This window comes from Pristiophorus japonicus, chromosome 3 (assembly GCF_044704955.1).
Source record: "Pristiophorus japonicus isolate sPriJap1 chromosome 3, sPriJap1.hap1, whole genome shotgun sequence".
Classification (NCBI taxonomy): Eukaryota; Metazoa; Chordata; class Chondrichthyes; family Pristiophoridae; genus Pristiophorus; species Pristiophorus japonicus.
This window is the reverse complement of record NC_091979.1, coordinates 116,556,003-116,576,743: the sequence shown is the minus strand read 5'-3', so window position 1 is coordinate 116,576,743 and position 20,741 is coordinate 116,556,003. Positions and strand designations below refer to the sequence as shown.

The window sequence follows — 20,741 nt, the reverse complement described above, 5'->3', positions numbered from 1 at the left end:
TTGTCTTACGGGTGTTAAGCATAAGGCCCATGCTTTCATATGCCTCAGTGAATACATTGACTATATCATGGAGTTCAGCCTCAGAATGTGCACAGACGCAGGCATCGTTTGCATACTGCAGCTCAATGACAGAGGTTGGAGTAACCTTGGACCTGGCCTGGAGGTGGCGTAGGTTAAACAGCTTCCCACTGGTTCTGTAGTTTAATTCCACTCCAGTGGGGAGCTTGTTGATTGTGAGGTGGAGCATGGCGGCGAGGAAGATTGAGAAGAGGGTTGGAGCGATGACGCAGCCCTGTTTGACCCCGGTCCAGACGTGGATTGCGTCTGTAATGGATCCGTTGGTAAGGATCACGGCCTGCATGTCATCGTGAAGGAGGCGAAGGATGTTGACAAACTTTTGAGGGCACCCGAAACGGAGGAGGACGCTCCGTAGACCCTCATGGTTGACAGTGTCAAAGGCCTTTGTAAGATCAAAAAAGGCCATGTATAAGGCCTGGCACTGCTCCCTGCATTTTTCCTGCAACTGGCGCACTGCAAAGATCATGTCTGTTGTGCCCCGTAGGGGTCGAAATCCGCATTGTGATTCCGGGAGGAGCTCCTCGGCCACAGGAAGAAGACGATTGAGGAGAACTCGAGCGACAACTTTCCCAGTGGCTGAAAGCAGGGAGATTCCCCTGTAGTTGCCGCAGTTGGACTTGTCCCCCTTTTTTAAAACGGTCACAATCACTGCATCTCTGAGATCTCCCGGCATGCTCTCCTCCCTCCAAATGAGAGAGATGAGATCATGTATCCGCGCCAACAGCGCCTCTCCGCCGTATTTTAGTGCCTCAGCAGAGATTCCATCTGCACCCGTAGCCTTGTTATTCTTAAGCTGTTTTATGGCTTTGCCAACCTCGTGCAACGTTGGAGTTTCACTGAGTTGGTGGCGGGTGGCATGCTATGGGATGGAATCAAGAACACTCGAGTCAAAGGCAGAGTCTTGATTGAGGAGATCTTCAAAGTGCTCCTTCCATTGGGCCCTGACAGCCTCAGTGTCCTTGATGAGTGTTTCCCCGTTCTTGGCCAGGAGTGGGGTGGGGCCTTGGGAGTTTGGACCGTAGGTGGCCTTGACTGCAGTGAAGAATCCTCACATATCATGGCTTTCGGCCAGTTGTTGTATCTCCTGTGCTTTCTCCATCCACCACCTGTTCTTTAGGTCCCGAGTTTTTTGTTAGACCTGAGCCTTGAGCCGTCTGTAATGTTGTTTTGCAGCTCCCGAGTTGGGCTGTTGCTTGAGACTCAGAAATGCTCTGGGCTTGCGATCTATTAGTTCTTCGATCTCCTGATCATTTTCATCAAACCAGTCCTGATGTTTTCTGGTTGAGTGACCAAGTGTCTCTTCACAGGCACTGGTTACAGAGGCCTGAAGGGCAGACCAAGAACTACGGGGATTCAGCATCTCAGGGTCATCGAGGCACACCAGATTGGCTGTGAGGCACTGGCTGTCTAGGGCTCTCTTAGCTGGATGTCTAAGTCCCCGGCATTAACTTTTTTGCGAAACTGCTTCTGCTGTCCCCTCTGCTTTGGGGCTATGTTAATGTCGATGATGGATCGGATTAGGCGGTGGTCTGTCCAGCAGTCGTCAGCTCCTGTCATAGCACAGATGATGCGCACATCCTTGAGATCCCTGACTCGGACGATGACATAGTCAAGCAGGTGCCAGTGTTTGGAGCGAAGGTGTTGCCATGATGCCTTGTATTTGTCCCTCTGGCGGAACAGGGTGTTGGTAATGAGGAGTTCATGTTCTAGACATTTTGTCAGGAGTAGGGTACCGCTGGAATTGGCTTTCCCTACCCCCTCTCTGCCAATCAAGCTTCCCCAGAGGACTGTATCTTTGCCAACCATTGCATTAAAATCACCCAGGAGGATCAATTTGTCGCTCGTGGGGACACGGGACAAGGATGTCTCGAGGTTGGAATAAAAACTCTCTTTAGCCTCATCCATTGCATCGAGTGTGGGGGTGTACACACTGATGACTGTGGCACATTGGTTCTGAGATAGGGTGATACGGAGAGTCCTGAGGCGTTCGTTAACCCCACAGGGAGAGTCTTTGAGGACAATCCCAACAGCAACAGGCCAGAACTCCGCACCGCCATAGTTGCCCGGGAACTCAGACATTTTGACATTGACATCGCCGCCCTAAGCGAGACCCAGTGGTCAGGGGAAGGCCAGCTGAAGGAACATGGTGGAGATTACATCTTCTTCTGGAAAGGGAAACCAGAGGCAGAACGCCCCCTTCATGGAATCGGCTTTGCTGTCAAGAATGAGCTGGTTGACTGGGCTTTTAGTCCAATTATCTTCTCCAGTACTTTTGCTTTACTAATATTAATTACTTTTAAGTTCCTCATTCTCATTAGACCCTTGGTTCCCTACAATTTCTTTGTGTCTTCTGCTGTGAAGACAGACACTGAATATTTGTTTAATGTCTCTGGCATTTGCTTATTCCCCATTATAATTTCTCCTATCTCTGCCTCTAAGGGATCTTTGTTTACTTTTGCTAATCTCTTTCTTTTTACATACTTGTAAAAGTGCTTACCGTTACACGCATAATAAATGGTGAGACTGAGTACTGTGTGTAATGAGCAAGTGTGACCTTAGCTCCTTTATTGAGGTCCCAGAATCAGGAACCTCATGGGTGGCCTGCTTATATACTGTGCTCCCAAGGGATGCTGGGATCTCTTGGGACTCCAACAGGTGGGCCCTCTGGTGGTCAGGTGTGATGCAAGTTACAAAGGATTAAATATATAACACTTACAATCTGTTTTTATATTTCTTGCTAGGTTACTGTTGTTATGTCCAGAATAAAGTAATGTGATTGAGTACTGTAGACGTGAGTAAGTGTGACCTTAGTCTCTTTATTCTAACTCCAGAGTGTTGGTACAGCATGGGAGATCTGCTTATATACAGTGCTCCCCTTGGGACTCCAAAAGATACACCTGCCGGTGGCAGTATAATGCTGGTTACATAGGGTTGCATACATAACATCACTCCCTCCCAAAGTCAATAGTACACTTATTTACAGGGAGACGATCTGGGGCTTTTTGCTCCCTAATCGATCATCTCGGTACAAATGCAGGTGCAGGTGAGTTGGTTGGTTCTTCGCTAGGCTGCTGGGCAGCTGGCCTTGCTGGGCTGCTGGGGATGATGAGTTCAGCTTCGTGATCAACCGTGATGTCGGTTGTCACTTGTGTGTGTGTGTCGGAGGGTCGAAGTTGGTGGTGTCCTCTTCAGGTTGCTCGTGGCCGTCTGTGAATCGTAGTTTGGTTTTGTCCAAATGCTTTCTGCAAGTTAGTTCATTTGTGAGTTTGACCTGAAACACCCTACTCCCTTCTTTGGCTATGACAGTGCCAGCAAGCCATTTGGGACCAAATCCATAGTTGAGTACAAATACAGGGTCATTGACTTCAATATCATGTGACAAATTTGCGCGATCGTGGCACTGCTTTGTTGATGCCGCCTGCCCTCGACATGATCATGGAGATCAGGGTGTACGAGAGAGAGCCTTGTTTTGAGCGCCCTTTGCATGAGCAGCTCGACAGGGGGAACCCCGGTGAGTGAGTGGGGTCTGGTGTGGTAGCTGAGCAGGACTCGGGACAGGCAGGTCTGCAGGGAGCCTTCCGCCACGCGTTTCAAGCTATGCTTGATGGTTTGGACTGCCCATTCTGCCTGGTTGTTGGATGCAGGCTTGAACGGGGCAGATGTGACGTGCTTGATCCCTTTGCGGGTCATGAATTCCTTGAATTCAGCACTGGTGAAGCACGGTCCGTTGTCGCTAGCAAGGGCATCAGGCAGGCAGTGCGTGGCAAACATGGCTCATAGGTTTTCGATGGTGGCAGTGGACGTGCTTACATACATTATTACACACTCAATCCATTTTAAATAAGCATCAACAACAACCAAGAACATTTTGCCTAGAAATGGGCCAGCGAAGTCAACGTGGATCCTAGACCACGGTTTGGAGGGGCATGACCACACACTTAGCTGTGCCTCCCTGGGTGCATTGCTCAGTTGAGAATAAGTGTTGCATTGGCGCACACAAGACTCCAAATCTGAGTCGATGCTGGGCCACCACACATGGGATCTGGCTATAGCTTTCATCATTACTATGCCTGGGTGGGTACTGTGTAGGTTGCATATGAATGTTTCCATGCCTTTCTTGGGCAAAACCACGTGATTACCCCACAAAAGGCAGTCCGCCTGTATGGACGTTTCGTCTTTACGCCGCTGGAACGGCTTGATCTTTTCATGCATCTCTGCTGGGACGCTGGACCAGCTCCCATGGAGGACGCAGTTTATTTACAAGGGACAGTAAAGGATCCTGGCTGGTCCAGGTCCTAATCTGGTGGGCTGTAACGGGTGACTTTTCATTTTCAAATGCATCCATCACCAAGAGCAAGTCTGCAGGCTGTGCCATTTCCAACCCAATGGTGGGCAATGGTAGTCGACTGAGAGCATCAACGCAGTTCCCTGTGCCTGGCCTCTGGTGAATTACATAGTTATATGCAGACAGCGTAAGCACCCATCTTTGGATGCGAGCAGAGGCATTGGTATTGGTACCTTTGCTCTCTGAGAATAGTGATATGAGCGGCTTATGATCAGTTTCTAACTCGAACTTAAGCCGAAACAGATACTGATGCATTTTTTTTTTTTCCCCGTAAACGTATGCCAGAGCTTTTTTAATCATGCTGTAGGCTCTTTCGGCCTTGGACAAGATCCTGGACGCATAAGCAACCGGTTGCAATGTTCCCGATTCGTTTGCTTGTTGTAACACACACCCGAAGACGCATCGCAAGCTAGCACTAAACGTTTACAAGGATTATACAGGACAAGCAGTTTGTTGGAACATAACAGATTTCGGGCTTTCTCAAAAGCTGTCTCTTGTGATTTTCCCCATACCCAGTCATCTCCTTTGCATAGCAACACATGTAGAGGTTCTAGCAAGGTGCTTAATCCGGGTAGGAAATTTCCAAAATAATTGAGAAGTCCCAGGAACGACTGCAGCTCCATCACGTTCTGTGGTCTTGCCTGTTCTTGATAGCCTTGCCGTCGGTGGGTCTGATGCCATCTTCTCCCTAAGAATTCGACCTCCGGCGCCAGGAAAACACACTTCAAGTGTTTCAACCTGAGTCCCACACGATCTAGCCGACTTAGAACCTCTTCCAGGTTCTGCAAGTGTTCGATGGTGTCTCGACCTGTGATCAGTATGTCGTCCTGGAAAACCATGGTGCGTGGAACCAACTTTAGCAGACTCTCCATATTCCTTTGAAAAATAGCCGCGGCCGATTGAATCCCAAACGGGCATCTACTGTAGATGAACAGACTATTGTGCATGTTGATGCAGGTGAGGCCTTTCGATGATTCCGCCAGCTCCTGCATCATGTAGGCCGAGGTCAAGTCCAACTTGGTGAACGTCTTTCCTCCTGCCAGCGTTGCAAATAGGTCGTCTGCCTTGAGTAGCGGGTACTGGTCCTGCAGCGTAAAACGGTTAATTGTTACTTTATAGTCCCCGCAAATTCTGACCGTGCCATCGCCCTTGAGAACCGGAACAATCGGACTGGCCCACTCATTGAACTCCACCGGCGCGATGATGCCCTCTCGCTGCAGCCTGTCTAGCTCGATCTCCACTTTCTCTCTCATCATATATGGCACCGCCTGTGCCTTGTGGTGAATGGGTCGTGTACCGGGAATCAAGTGGATCTGCACCTTCGCCCCCGAGAAACTTCCGATGCCTGGCTCAAACAACAACGGAAACTTGCTCAGAACCTGGGCACATGAGGCATCGTCGACGGATGAAAGCGCTCGGATGTCGTCCCAGTTCCAGCGGATTTTTCCCAGCCAGCTTCTGCCGAACAGTGTGGGGCCATCTCCTGGTACTATCCATAGTGATAGTTCGTGCACTGCTCCATCATAGGAGACTTTTACTGCTGCCCTGCCAATTACAGGGATCAGCTCTTCAGTGTAAGTTCTCAGCTTGGTGTGAATGGGGCTCAGCTTGGGCCTGTGTGCCTTGTTGCACAACAGCCTGTCGAAGGCCTTTTTGCTCATGATGGACTGACTCGCACCCGTGTCCAACTCCATGGATACTGGAATTCCGTTCAGTTCAACTTTTAATATGATCGGTGGACATTTTGTGGTGAAGGTGTGTACCCCGTACACTTCTGCCTCCTCGGTTTGAGTCTCTCGTTCAGTTTGATCCGCCACGGATAGGTCTTCCTCTGCAATGTGCTGGTTTACAGGGTTTGCAGCTTGTCTGCACATTCGCTGGAGGTGTCCCATTGTTCCACAGCCATTGCACGCATAGTGTTTGAAGTGGCATTGATGGGCTCGATGATCACCTCCGCAGCGCCAACAAAGTGTTAACGCTTGATGGCGGACTCTGGGTCATCTGAGGTTGTGCAGCTGCAAGCGTGTATGTTCTGCCATATACATTCCTCCTGAAAACGACGTTACTTTATGTACAGTACTTGCCGAAACATCTTTATGCTGCGAAATTTGTTTGGTGTTATCGCTGGTGGACATAAATGCCTGGGCTATCATTATGGCTTTGCTCAGGCTCGGTGTTTCAATAGTCAATAGTTTGTGAAGGATAACCTCATGGCCAATGCCAAGCACAAAAAAGTCTCTTAGCATTCGCTCCAGGAACCCATCAAATTCGCAATGTCCTGCATGGCGCCTTAGTTCAGCGACGTAGCTTGCCACTTCCTGGCCTTCAGATCATTGACATGTGTAAAATTGATACCTTGCCATCAGAACACTCTCCTTCGGATTTAGGTGCTCCAGGACCAGCGTACACAGTTCTTCATACGATTTGGTTGTCGGTTTCACCGGAGCAAGAAGATTCTTCATGAGGGCATAGGTTGTTGCCCCGCAGACGGTGAGGATGATCGCCCTTCGTTTGGCAGCGTTCATACTCCCTTCCAACTCGTTGGCCACGAAGTATTGGTCGAGTCGCTCCATGAAGGTCTCCCAATCATCCCCTTCTAAGAATTTCTCTATGATACCAACAGTTCTCTGCATTTTCACGTGATGGTTCGTTATCTCATCGCCAGTTGTTATGTCCAGAATAAAGTAATGTGATTGAGCACTGTAGACGTGAGTAAGTGTGACCTTAGTCTCTTTATTCTAACTCCAGAGTGTTGGTACAGCATGGGAGGCCTGCTTATATACAGTGCTCCCAAGGGATGCAGGGTTCCCTTGGGACTTCAACAGATACGCCCTCCGGTGGTGGTAAAATGCTGGTTACATAAGGTTGCATACATAAAAACTGTCACATTCTATTTTCTGCCTCTTTATTCGCAGTTCCCTGTAAACTCGTGGGCGGGTAAAGTCTCCTTCCCATACGTCTGCGAGCTCAGCGATTGCGCATAAAATGCTCTTGAATATGCCTTCTTCCAGCTCGATGCTGCATAGAAAAAGCCAGGAATAGTGGCAGATATATCATAGCCCCATTCTTTTAAATGTCCTTAAATATCCTTAAAAATTAACTATGAACTCACATAAAGCCCACTGTGTAAAACGTAGCTTTCCCTCCAAATACTTTTAAGCAATGAACTTGTGCTCCGTTTTTCAAGATGGCGACATTAGCGCCGAATGGTCCCTGGATCTGATCTGGTAAGACTTGATTTTTTGGGGCGTGTTTTTGGGCAGTAAAAATGGCAATACCGGAGAATTTTCTGGCCCCAGCGATAGCGCAACGTTGCATGCCAATTGACGTCATAAAAATGACTTAAAAAACAGGCAGCCGATAATATTAAGCGCCGTCGCAAAATAGCTGCCGAATTTTCTGCCCGGGCGCTAAATTTTGTGCGACTTGTTTAGCGCCAAAAAAAATAAACGGGCGCAAAACTGCAGAATTTCTAGCCCCTGATGTATTAGTGAGTAAATGGTGTGGTACTGACCAATATTAATCAGGAAAGCCTCAGATTCAGTCTGATGATCTCTGCTGAGTCTGCTGATCTCAACTGGCATTGCAATGTGGACATTATAATTGGCCTCAGTATCCTAGAGCTATGGTGGGCAAATATCAGCAAATATTCCTGCTCCTGTTCACTACACAGTGACTTCTGTGTGGCTGCTAATTGAGAACAGGATTGAGCTCAACCATGTTGACCCTGGGGAGGACAGATGTACCAACTTTAATGTCCTCGACCAGGCCAACATCCCCAGCATTGAAGCACTGACCACACTTGATCAGCTCCGCTGGGCAGGCCACATTGTTCGCATGCCAGACACGAGCCTCCCAAACAAGCGCTCTACTCAGAACTCCTTCATGGCAATTGAGGCAAAGATGGGCAGAGGAAACGTTACAAGGACACCCTGAAAGCCTCCCTGATAAAGTGCAACATCCCCACTGACACCTGGGAGTCCCTGGTCAAAGACCGCCCTAAGTGAAGGAGGTGCATCCAGGAGGGCGCTGAGCATCTCGAGTCTCATCGCCAAGAGCATGCAGAAATCAAGCGCAGGCAGCGGAAAGAGCGCGAGGCAAACCTGTCCCACCCACCCTTTCCCTCAACGACTTTCTGTCCCATCTGTGACGGGGACTGTGGTTCTCGTATTGGACTGTTCAGCCACCTAAGGACTCATTTTTAGAGCGGAAGCAAGTCTTTCTCGATTCCAAGGGACTGCCTATGATGTTGGCCTATATGGTTGATTGCCAACTGACATGCACTCCATAGTTTAATGCACACATGAAGGGCAAGATACCAGAAAGCTACTGGTGCCTAATGAACTATAGCCCCAGTATCATTATCTTCAGGAATGGTTGCAAAAATAAAGAAAAACTGAAAGGATTGAAGATATCTAGAAAGAATAAAGGGATCAAAGAAAGATGAAAGGGCTACAGGAAAGGAATAAGTAAGGTATATTTTACTTAAGTGAAATAATCACACAAGACAGCATGACCTGTTGACTTCTGTGACCCTGACTACCAATGACAGATATGTCTGCACCAGTAATTTTGAGATTAGAAAGATGTAGAAAGCTGAGTGAAAAGCCAGTGGTCAATGAGGGCATTCAGGGAAGGAGAAAGGGTGGGAAGATGTACTGCAATAGTTCAAATAGGATCAGTGCCATATTGTCTTTCAAATAAAAATACACCACTCTAGTTGCTATTTTTTTGCTATGTAGTATGCTTCTGTGTGTTTCATTAAAACTCCAGATACTCATTTATCACAAAATTTGTTGACACTACATAATTTATAACTACTTTTGTAAACTAAAAAGTATAATTGTAAAATGTTGTGGTATCAAAATGGCAATTAATGATGTGGATCATTTTTGAATTTCTTAATGTATATTTTTTAGACAACTGAAATTACCTAACCGTTTCAATTTCAGAGTTTACGATAAGGAAATACAATGAGACTCTGTTGCTGGCTAGTTGTTGAACTTCAAATACAGTACAATGGAATCTAAATCACCTAACATCTGAAGCATAAATAGATTTTCATTGTATGATTCTTATTTCTATAATTATGCATAAATTGTAATCTAAGTATGCTTTTTCAGCAAAACCTATTATAACTCCAATTCAAGTTGAAGGAGAGTCAAAACTAATGGGCATTTGAAGAGCTGTCCTTAAAGTGCTGTTTTGGACCTGGGATATAATGTAAAATAATGCCTGATAATAGATGCTCCACCAACAATATCACAACCTGAAATTCAATTATTTACTTATCACCATTCCAGAAAAAACAAATGATTTTTTGCCCCATCCTTTTTGAAACTATTTCCCCTCTTCTTTCCTGATAGGGTACAGCTCTACAGGCGCAGGTTACCCTTTGGATCTCAATCAGTGGCCCATTCTTTATATGTGAGCCTAGATAGTTAGTGTTGGTGGGCTATTTGACCGTAAGGCATTACAGCCTGATTCTGTACTCACTTAATTTAAAAAAAATGCTCTTGGGGTGTGGACAGCACTAATAATTGCCCATCCCAAGTTTCCATGAAAAGATGGTGAGTGTGCCTTCAAACTTTAGTGATTATATTTACAACTTACATTAAGAGTCAACTCCGTAGTATGGGACTGGAGTCACTTGTACAACAGGTTCCCTTCTCTGAACGGAGATAGTGAACCAGTTGTGTTTTTAAGGACAGAAAGATACTATCCCATAAATTGCCAGATTTATTGATACGGGGATTTGAACTCTCAACCTTTCGGTTGCTAGGTCAGTACTATAATTATTACACTACTATAGCCACTTCCAGCAGAAGCTGCTGAATAATGATGAGGAATAGACATCACAAGTAAACTTTCCCTCCCTCACCCAGCATTGATAAGGCTGTAATGCCCTAACTGCAACCCTAGCACAGACCAGAGATCCAACCTGGAACCTGCCAAGTCTGCATGTTCATTCACCCACTGACTTAACCAGCTGAACCATCTTAAATGGAGAAGTCTATCACATGACCTTGAACAGAAGTAACTCCTGTGTCCCATTAACTATTTCTCCACCATTTGTCCATTCTTTCATCATCCATTGCATTGTAAAATGTCTGCAGGATTGTTTTTATTGCAAGTTACCATATGCTAATTATATGTGTGTGCTATTGGAGGGAGAAGCATGGCAGCATACCACTGCAGGGAGCAGCACGTGCTGCTGCTGGAGGGTGACGGCTGCGAAGCCAGGTCACTGATTGCAGTGTGGGCAGGCACAGCAGGAGGGGTAAAGGAGCCGCAAGGGTTTGTGGAGGGAAGTGACCGGAGCCCAGGAGAGACGTGAGTCTGGGGCCCAGAAGAGCCCACACTGCCATATGTGTGCACGCTCGGTCTGTGCTACAGAGCTGGTCTCCAGTTTGACTTGGATAATCCTTGCCACTGGACCAAGACCTAGCTCTGTCAAGCCGGTGTGGTGGCTGGTGTGCAAAGGTCAGCACACGTTAAAAAAAAATCCACTTGCACAGGCATCTTCCACCCTTCAAGATGTAGTTCGGGATCTGGAATATTAGGTCCTTCAATGAAATACCTGTGAACTCACCCCTTTTTGGCATGGAAGCAAGTCATCCTCGCTTCCAGGGACTGCCTATGATGATGATATGTGTGTGCTTCAAATCTGCATGAGCTCTATTTCAAAGGAAATATATTTCATTAATGATTATCCAGTAGAGGGCAGCCTTATCTATTTGTTGCGAAAGTAATCGCCGATGTAAAACATATTTGCCTTGTGTGTTTAAAAGACATCACTTAAAAATGTATTTTCAAAATCCGAATGATCTTCACAATTGAACGTATTGAGTTGTTTTTGAGGGGTTGCACATTTGAATCCCAATTTTAAACCCTGCTGCAGTCGGTGTTATTCACGATTACTGTATACATGATAAGTTATTTTCCCTCTTGTCGCTACAAAAATAATCAACGGAATGAAGTTTCAAATAAAAGAACGTTTTTAAGGAATATCCTACTCATTTTAAGTCTTACTGCACTTGGAATATTGTGACCAATGCGCGTGTATTTCTGTTTAAATCAACTTTTCTTTAATCGTAACATAAATAAATCGACCCTAATAATGACAAAGGGAACTTTTTATTTTCCATCTTTGAATGTATTGGAATATTTGTAGCGCCGTTTGTGTCATATTTTCATTTTTGCTTCCGTTTGAATATTTAGTAAAAACAATGTTAAAATCTCGCAATATACTTTTATTTAGGTGTCTTCTTCTTGCATATTAATAGTTTAAATATATCTGAGTTATTTTTCCTGAAACGTGATTCTCAGAGTAATCGGAGATAACATTCGTTGTAAATAGGGAGACCGGCTCATCCAAAACGCTGCAGATTGTAACCATTCAGTTAAAGTGTTTATGCTTCCCGCAGAGAAGAATAAAGGAAAGACGTGTCGCTGCGTCACATACAGAGTTTTATCATATTCCCCGCCATAGGACAACGTTGGAGAGGGTACATTAATGCTGCTTTCATCGATCTAATGGTATAAATAGTAGGTTTACAAAATTATAAGAGTACATTCGTTTTACAATTACTACCTACATTCTTTATTAAGCATAGTATTTTTTTTGCTCTGTTGAGACCCAATAGCTATAAATGCCATTAGAAAAGTGAACTTTTGCAATGAAAAACAGGCTGTATGACTGTGGTGTAAAATCAGATAAAATAACAATTTAAGCGATGTGTTTCTGTCATGTTTCATCTAATTTCTCTCTTCACGTTAACAGACATATATGGAGGGGGATATTTGTTATACATGAGTTCAGCTGTTTCTGTAATAAACCCCCAATGATATTCCATAAATAATTGTAAATTATTATTTATGTAAGAGTATACTTATGTTGTCATTGATTAATACGCACTGTATAGCTCATTAGATTTCGATTATGAACGATTTGATGCTAATTGAGGTAGTTGTATATCATTTGTTAGACGTATCAACTTATAATTTGAATGGGCAAAATTACTGTAATTAAAAACCCAGGTAACGAATTTTATTTTAAAGGTTACCTCTTCGCCCGGTGTATTGCATCACTGTGACGCCTTGTAAAATGCATTTTTGTACATACTGAGTATATTGTGAAGTAGAAAGATCACACTGTTTAACGTCTTCATGCATTTGTTTTCAGAGCTGTAATTGAACGTCTGGCGTGAGCAAGCTGGTAATTTTAACATACTGGCAACGTAAGGATGTTTCCAAATTAACGTCCTTTTACTGGCCAACCGCTATAAAAACCTACATCTCGACAACAAGCTGTTCCAAATAACGTTCTTCATCGATTCATCGTAATAGTTTTTCTTTAAAAAGTTATTGACATTTTATTGAATCTTGGCTAAATTTGACAATATAAAGAGCTCGCTGGCTGTTTTCAAACTGTTGTGGAATTGACAAGCAGATTGTTCTGAAAGGAATGTCGCCGTAAAACGCAAACTCCTTTAAATCTAAACATGGTACGATCCATAGAAGAAAATATATTTTTTAATGGGCAATTTTCTGATTTTAGTTCTTCCTTTAACTCCGTATCGTCACATCGTCATCCTGGAAAGATTAGATATTGATACTTCAAATGCAAATTGCGATAATAGCCAAAAGACACATTATGGATGTATATTGAATTAAAGTCTTGTCATGAACTGGTCATGTGTTTTTGTAAACGTGTTTATCTAACTGAAACTGGCTTTTGTATCAAAAAATTTATGTATTTGCATATTACAGTATTTTTTTGCGTAATTTTTCAAAGATTAGCACAGCGGCGTGACTACATAAAATATGCATTTTGAAAGAAAGCTTTGAATTTCTTTCATATTTTAAGATTGTGTTTTCGTATTGATTGAAGTCATGCAGTGACAAAGTGACCTGCATTACGGTTCACTCGCGTCTTTCTCTCGATCTAACTGCCTTTTTTCCATCGACTGCTATCAAGTTTACAACATCTGTTGTGCGTGATAGTAACGTCATCTAATTAAACAGGTATTGGTAGAAAGTTAATGTGATGGGAAAGTGGTCCAGTGCAACCACGTGTTGTTGCCAAAAAAGTAAAAGTAGTTAGATTTGTTTTAAATTTTCACAGGTTGTGGACCGCTTTATAGATATTTGTACTTCTTACATGATTTGCTTGTTAGAAATACTGAAATCACTATAAAGCCGGCAAGGTACTGCTTTGTGCAGTGGAATGTTGCATTAATCTTCTGATGGAGCGAGAAAGTCATCAATCAAAGTGAAAGGTGTCACTTAATTAATCCATCGCTCATTACAAATAGCTGGTTCTATTGTTGTACGTGACACTTCGTAAACAGACATAGGTTGGAGGCAAACACCTGCTTGAAACATATATCATTTCAATGAATTTCTGGTTTGTAGCCAAGTGACTGCAACACTTTTTCTCTAAATATTTTACCTGGCATCCAAGGTTTGATTTGTTATTGCCACTTTTTATTGTTTTATAGTTTCACGAACAGGTTAATACTTTTAACATTTCAATCATTACACTTATGTTACATCTTGGCTCCAATTATTTATTTTACTGCCATACATTATCCTGCGACTCACGGTCTGCTTAATCGACACATTGTTATCAGCTTCACATTCAATATTCCACTTTTCCGGGGAAAAATGAAAACATAAGTAGTGTCACGATTAATTCCAATCCTAACATTACTATCGTAAAATACATTTACATTGCGTAGGTATATGCAAGTATTGATTGAAATATATAATTATGCATATATATTATATATCATATTTTCTAAGATCATATTTTTATAAAATAGTATGTAACTATTCATGACTGGACATTTATAATCATAATACTATTTTGTGACTGCTTTCTTGCAGTTTTTGTAGATCATTGGGAGATGAACATATATATACGTATATTAGAAATTATACATATCGAGACTGTCATCAAATAGATGCTTTGATTGACTACTACACAAAATCGGCCAAATACGATATGGTATTACAAGTTAATACTGAGATATCAATCCAAATACTCTCGGGGAAAGGGACACAAAGTCGAAACGGTAGATGTCGCTCTATGGTCATGACTGAGAGAAAAGGGTGCAGTAGCCCTACAATGATTTTTAAATAAGCTAAAGGCAGGGATCTTCGCTGGATTTAACGGCGCTACACTTGGTTCGTCAGAATAATTAGTGCACAATGATTTGCAGCAATCGCTGCCCTTTGGTGTAGCTGAAAATAACGCCGGCAAACTGATTTGATGGTTTCCGCCTTTTCCCTTTATATTGCAATACGAACCCGACTGCGTGTACACGTCAATAGCACTACCATATCTGTGTTGCAACTGTGCATAAGTCACTTCACCTGGAGCAACTCCTTGTCGTCCAAAACATGCTGTAAACTTTTGTTTCTGATGTAAAATAGTCGGTGTAAAAAGATTTTTTTTAAGTTTCTCCACGCAAAAGATTGAGCCGACTCTCACTAGAGATTCCAATTACGTTTATAGACAGTTTATAATAATTGTATCCCTACCCAAGCTGGCGTCATGCAGTCTGCCCAGCTATTATTATTTAATGTTCTGCAGTGCTCAGTTTAAAGCTACAAATGTTTATGTTACCATAAAATGTTGTGTTTTGTTGCTCTTTTTTCCAAATAATTCAAGATTATTGTACTTTAAATTATATTTTTTGGAAGCTCTTTAAAGTGTTTAGTTGACTTGAACTTTGATGAATAATAAACAGTAAGTTCCTGAATTTTGTTGATACGTACATGCAAGTCAATACAAACGTACCTTTGACACCCAATCGTTTTCTTTGTACTTTTAAATGACGGTATATGTACAAATATTTACTTTTATTATTGCGAAAAATAAAGTAGGGAAAAGTTCACAGTATATGTTATTATTTAAAGCGAGCACTTTGATTTATGATTTCATATCCTCATCTGCCACTAAAACGATTTTAACGCCGAGTATAGTGACGCCATATATTGCTAATTCCGTTCCCAAAAATGAAATCAAGATACTAAATACCATATGAATATTTATCTCTAAAATTCTTTAGAAAACAGAGAATGTATAAGTCTGTTAGCAGTAATACCACCGAGTTTTGTAACTTTATCGTTTTTCAAATTACAACATATTTTAGAATGCACGTTTAAAAGAGAAAGAATACTCGCACTTTTCTGTACAACCAGGGACATCGTTTTTGTTTCATTCAAGTTCTGTTACACTGAATTCAATTAGCAATTACTGTTGCTGTATGATGACAACGATTCAGCTTATTTTAAGTAATGAAATCTGTATGTATTTTAAAATAATAGCTGTTTTTTTTTACTTGCCGACCCACACGTTAAAATATTTTGCTCCTTGCGTTTAACTTTCGTGATCCACGTACAATATTTTACTAAGCGTTCTAGCACTGAAGATAACTAAGTCAATAAAGTAGTCATAATAATAAATGAAGAATACGCATCTGAAACTTAAATTAGCCCCATTAAAGACTTGCATGTATGTCTTTTGGTATGCAATATTTTGCAGTATTTCGAACACCGTGAGTTTCTTCCGTTTGCATATCTCTCTGTTTCTCTTTCGGAGAGTCTCAAATGATGGACAACTGTTTGACCTACGAGGGGCAAAAGCAATCCAAACTGAGCCTTGATCATTCAGCTGGGAATTATAACCCTGTGGCCTGTCGTGAAACGGACCAGTATGATTTGCTTTGATCTCCATTGGTTCTGTAGAGAAAACAATACTGACTTCTGCCCAACACCCACCGAGAGTGCATACCAGAAAAACATCCAGCAATCAGAGGCACTGGCAATGACTTTTGTACAATTCCCCAGACACCAGCCCACCTTTTTCTCCAAACCATCTCACGCACAATATCCATATTAGACATGTCAGTTCCTTTAAAATCTTTTTTTTAAACAGCCAAATCTATTTGTAAAATTATTTGCTTAGAAAAATATCTTGACTTTTATCTTTAAGAGAATATTTGCTTTATAACCATTCATGTTTATGAAGTATGCCTGCTGTTATAATGAATATTACGCAAACCTCATTGAGTAAATGTTTCAAAATGTATTTGGGGGAAATCATGGGACAGATGCTTTAAAACATTTGGGGAATTCTCAGCAGATTTGCTGTTGTAACGCGTGCAAGCTGAGAACAAAAGATAATTAAAACTATTTTCTTTCCAATAATTACCTTCTGGTCAATTTAACTGTATAGAGTTTGAAAGAAGCTGGGTAAATGAGATCCCGGTCCCAAACGTGTTCCCATGCCTGAGCCCAGCCTATAATTATTCGTTTGGTTTCAGTTGCTTCAGACGCTGCAGTGAGTAATCACAAAGAAGTCAGAGAGCATCCTTGAACCTTTTCAATACCCAAGCCAGTGATATTCAAATAACGTTTAAGGGCCATTTGACTGGGAACATAAGCATTTCAAATTCAGCATTAGCATACATTTGCTGCGTTTGAAAAGCAATGAAACAGTTGCCTTCATAACATAAAAAGCGCGGTTATCAAATCGAGTGCCCCAGTTTTTTTTCCAAACGCTCACATTTCATCTTGAATCCGTCTTTTACGCGTTTGACATGCAAATATATCCAGTTAATTTGAACAATTAAAATGGATCTTCAAGGGAGCTTTGTCACTAGAAATCTCAAGAGTTTTACTTGGACAAGCTCGGATAAAGTTCACGGGAACAAATGATGTCTGAGAGATTAATTGGATATTTGATAAGACATGAATCTCTAATCGGGAATACAAGGCACAGGGGGCTGCTGTGTGTTCCAAGTCAAAATTACTAACATTTAACAAGCTTTTCATTAAGGCATGAAATGTCTGCTACGGGGTATTAACTGCTCACCTATTCCATAGAGAACTCAGCTGTGCCTCAGTCTTCACAGCATTGTAACCGCATTGTATGATAGACATGTATATTCAGGCTTCTCGTAGAAACAGTTAATAGCATATATAAAGAAAGAAGAAAAACTTACATTTATATCGTATACAATAACTTGGTATTTCGATATGCCTACACATTTTCTTTAAATCTATAATAAGCAGTTTAAATTATTTAATGTTTTGAAATAATCAGAAATGTGACGAACTCTCTTCAGTAGTGTTGTCGATATTTTGCCTCATCATTTGAGGTTGTAAGATTGTGCACAATTTATTTTAGAAGACATCCTTACATTTTGAAATACGTTTTGATTTATGTAGAGCAGAGTAATTTAATAACAAAGAAATGTTCCAAGTTTGCACTTGCACAATTTATTTATACAGATAAATGCATATAATACTTCCTTTAAAATATGCTGCGCAGATTTGCTGTTCATATAGTATGTGGATGAGCAGATTAATATTCAATAATCTATTACATACCGACTTTCACAAAGTGCATTGAAATCAAAAATCTCCCAGAATCAAATGCGACCCGGTCACAAAATAGTTTTATCAAACATTTACAAGAGAAAAAAAAAGAGAAAACACGGGACATTTTGAACTTTTTGTGTACACAGAATTTTAAACAATCTTATACATGGAGGAACGAGTCCAAGTATTTGATGCACATTTGCTCACCTCCTTTTAAGATGCAGCTTCCGTGACAGTACAGGGCTTGGAACTTCAAGTACATAATAGTTATTTTGGACACAAAGTTTTAATGATTTCCCCCTTTTAGGGGGTTAGATTTAGGAATCATTTTGTACCGGAGTAGCTGCCTTGATTGCTCTATTGGAGTGTATAGCTTCCATTAGAATATCTGGTGATTCTGATCTGGGGGTCTCCAAGTTGCTGGTGTCGGTGTCACTGTCGCTGCCCTTTTTGCCCCCGCCGCCGCTGTGAGTTTTGATGTGTTTACTGAGGTGATCGCTCCTCATAAAGCGTTTGTTGCAGACGGGACAGGCGAAGCGCTTCTCTCCCGTGTGGGTTCTCAAATGTCTCTGGAGCTCGTCCGATCGGGTGAAGCGCTTTCCGCAGAACAACCAGTTACAGACGAAGGGCCTCTCACCAGTATGCCACCTTAAGTGTGCCTTGAGGTGAGAAGTCTTGCCGTAGACCTTCCCGCATCCCGGAATGTGACAGCTATGGAGGCCCTTCCTCCGAAGGCTGGCCCCGGCAGGTCCAAGGCGCTCGGCCTCCTGGCAGTTGGGGCAATCGCAGGTTGCTCTGCCAGAATAACGTCGAGAGGACCTGGCCGAACTTCCTAGTCCCGAAGGACCCGAAATCATCGAGTTCGCAGTAATTGCCGCTGAGGTGGAATCTGTGTACGATGGGATCATAGGCTTGAAGCCATCTTGGGCGAGGAGATGTTGCCCAGTGGACAACAGGTGAGAAGCGGTAGAACCGATTGCGGTGGAACTGAAGGCGGAATGGCTCAGAGTTGAGAAGTCTGCATTGTAAGTGCTTAGTTGGGAGTGCAGCGAAGCCTGTGGAGTCCCAGAATGAAGGGTGGGCTGGAGGCCCCCATTTGGATTCTGGACTTCCAGCCAGCTGGGGTTAGTGTGCATATCCCACCAGGAAGAAGCCCCGCTACCAACTTCGCCGGAAATGCTTGTATGGAAACCGGATTTGTACCAGGATTCATACGGATGAGCCATTCCTACCCTAGGGTACATCCCTTGGAGAGTGTCAGCGGAAGAGTGGACTTTGGATATGAAAGCCGATTGTCCCGTGTCTTGAGAGTTGACACTAGCTGAGACGGAGTTAGAGAAGAGGCCGTAATCGGTGCCAAAAGCAGAAGATGTTGGCGAGGTGGAGGCCAAACAGAAGGCGCTGTTCCCGGAACCGTTGCTCACGGAGAAACTATTGCTGATTCCGCCCGAAGCTCGACTGTTGGCCACGCTGAATCCTGACAAGCCAGACCCCAGATTACAATTGGAGACAGAACGTTTCCATGGATGAAATCCGCCCTTCCCAAATGCACTGGATTCTGGCAAAGTTGTTAATGGGCTTGTGTTGCCAATCTTGTTACAAGTTGCGGCCAGCATTGCCAACGGAGTGGTTCCAAATCTGGGTTCTTCCTGGGGGTGGAAAACATTATTTAAGTTACATATGGTGAAAGATGAAAAACAATGAAAGTAAATAACAACAATTTCAACCGTCTTAAACAAATATCCAAAAAGTTTCTAAGAAATAAGTATCAGATTTAATATAAAGACAGTCGATTTGTTTACTGTTTCTGTACACTAATTCACCGAGACGTTAACTACTTGCCACAAAGTATTACAATATATGAAGGTGAAGTTTATGCAACTGTTCAAAATTAAGTTTGTGCAACTTACCCCAAGTATTGAAGTTGCCATGACGGGTTTTTTCTTCTTCTTGTTGCTGATGCGCTAATCTTAATTTAAACGGAACTAGACTGTCACAGTTGAGGATGATGACTACTCACTCACTGCCTTGTTCTCCGGACGACTCGACCTAATTGTAGTGAGCGCACGCTTTGAAGTGCCGCTGTGCTGAGCTCTTAGCCAATCAAAGCTTTTATTACACGGCCAGGGCGAGCAGTCAGCCATTCAGAGTGCCCAGCACGCCACGATGGATAGGTCATAGCCAATCACAGCATCTGGAACACCACTGAAATTGGGCAGCACGCGTCAATCACCCATTGCAGCATCTCACGGTTCTGCACATTGATGTTATTGTTAATACACTCAGATCCGCTTATACTGTACACGGCATTTCAGCGGTCAGTCTGATCCATGGCCAAATATTAAAAGGGGCTCGTGTACCACCAAGTATTTTAATATGCTGAACATGTTCAAAGAACTATAGAGAGAGAACAGGCAGCGTGGGATGGGGGAGGGGGTCATTCAAACTTGTATGCTTTACAATTAAAATAGGATCTTGTCCTAAAGGGACATTTTACTTTGCGGCAATATTTTTTTTGAGTTGGGGTTGGGGTTTGAGTTAGATTAAGGAGTAAGTCATTCTCTGCACTCTTGTGGACGTGTTGTATAAGGGTTTGTGTGACAATTTATCCAATGATTTCTGGATCACATTCTGGAGCATGCACTGGAAAATCCCTATTAGAACCTACCTATATCATCGGTACTGTTGTTGTGCGTCAGATTTTACTACAGTTCCATGAAATATTAATGTTAGCGTGTAGTTTACTGTTTTTACCGTGTCTGCAGTGTTATTTTGTTGCTGTTGAATTTGTGCTTTTACCGCGCACAGTTATTTCTTGAGAAAAAACGAACGCCCTCAAGTCCGATCAAACTTTATTGAAAAGCTAATGTAACGTTTACATAAATTACCTAAATATATAGTTGGCTTTATTTTTCAGTGTTTT

The 20,741-nt window shown here is 42.7% G+C and overlaps 1 protein-coding gene across 1 annotated transcript; it reads right to left on the bottom strand.

The window, feature by feature from the left end:
• Positions 1–18,135: 18,135 nt before the first annotated feature.
• sp9 (sp9 transcription factor) lies at positions 18,136–19,749 on the bottom strand. Its single transcript, XM_070874707.1, has 2 exons — positions 19,729–19,749; positions 18,136–19,467 (listed from the first exon to the last, which is right to left on the bottom strand). The coding sequence occupies exons 1-2, from the start codon at positions 19,747–19,749 to the stop codon at positions 18,136–18,138; spliced, it is 1,353 nt and encodes a 450-aa protein (XP_070730808.1).
• Between the last annotated feature and the right edge of the window lie 992 nt (positions 19,750–20,741).

Bases quoted from the DNA above. Each gene is read 5' to 3' on its own strand.
- sp9 (XM_070874707.1), bottom strand. From the start codon at position 19,749: ATGGCAACTTCAATACTTGGG. The intron at 19,468-19,728 runs GTAAGTTGCACA...TTCCACCCCCAG, and splicing joins TGGCAACTTCAATACTTGGG to GAAGAACCCAGATTTGGAAC.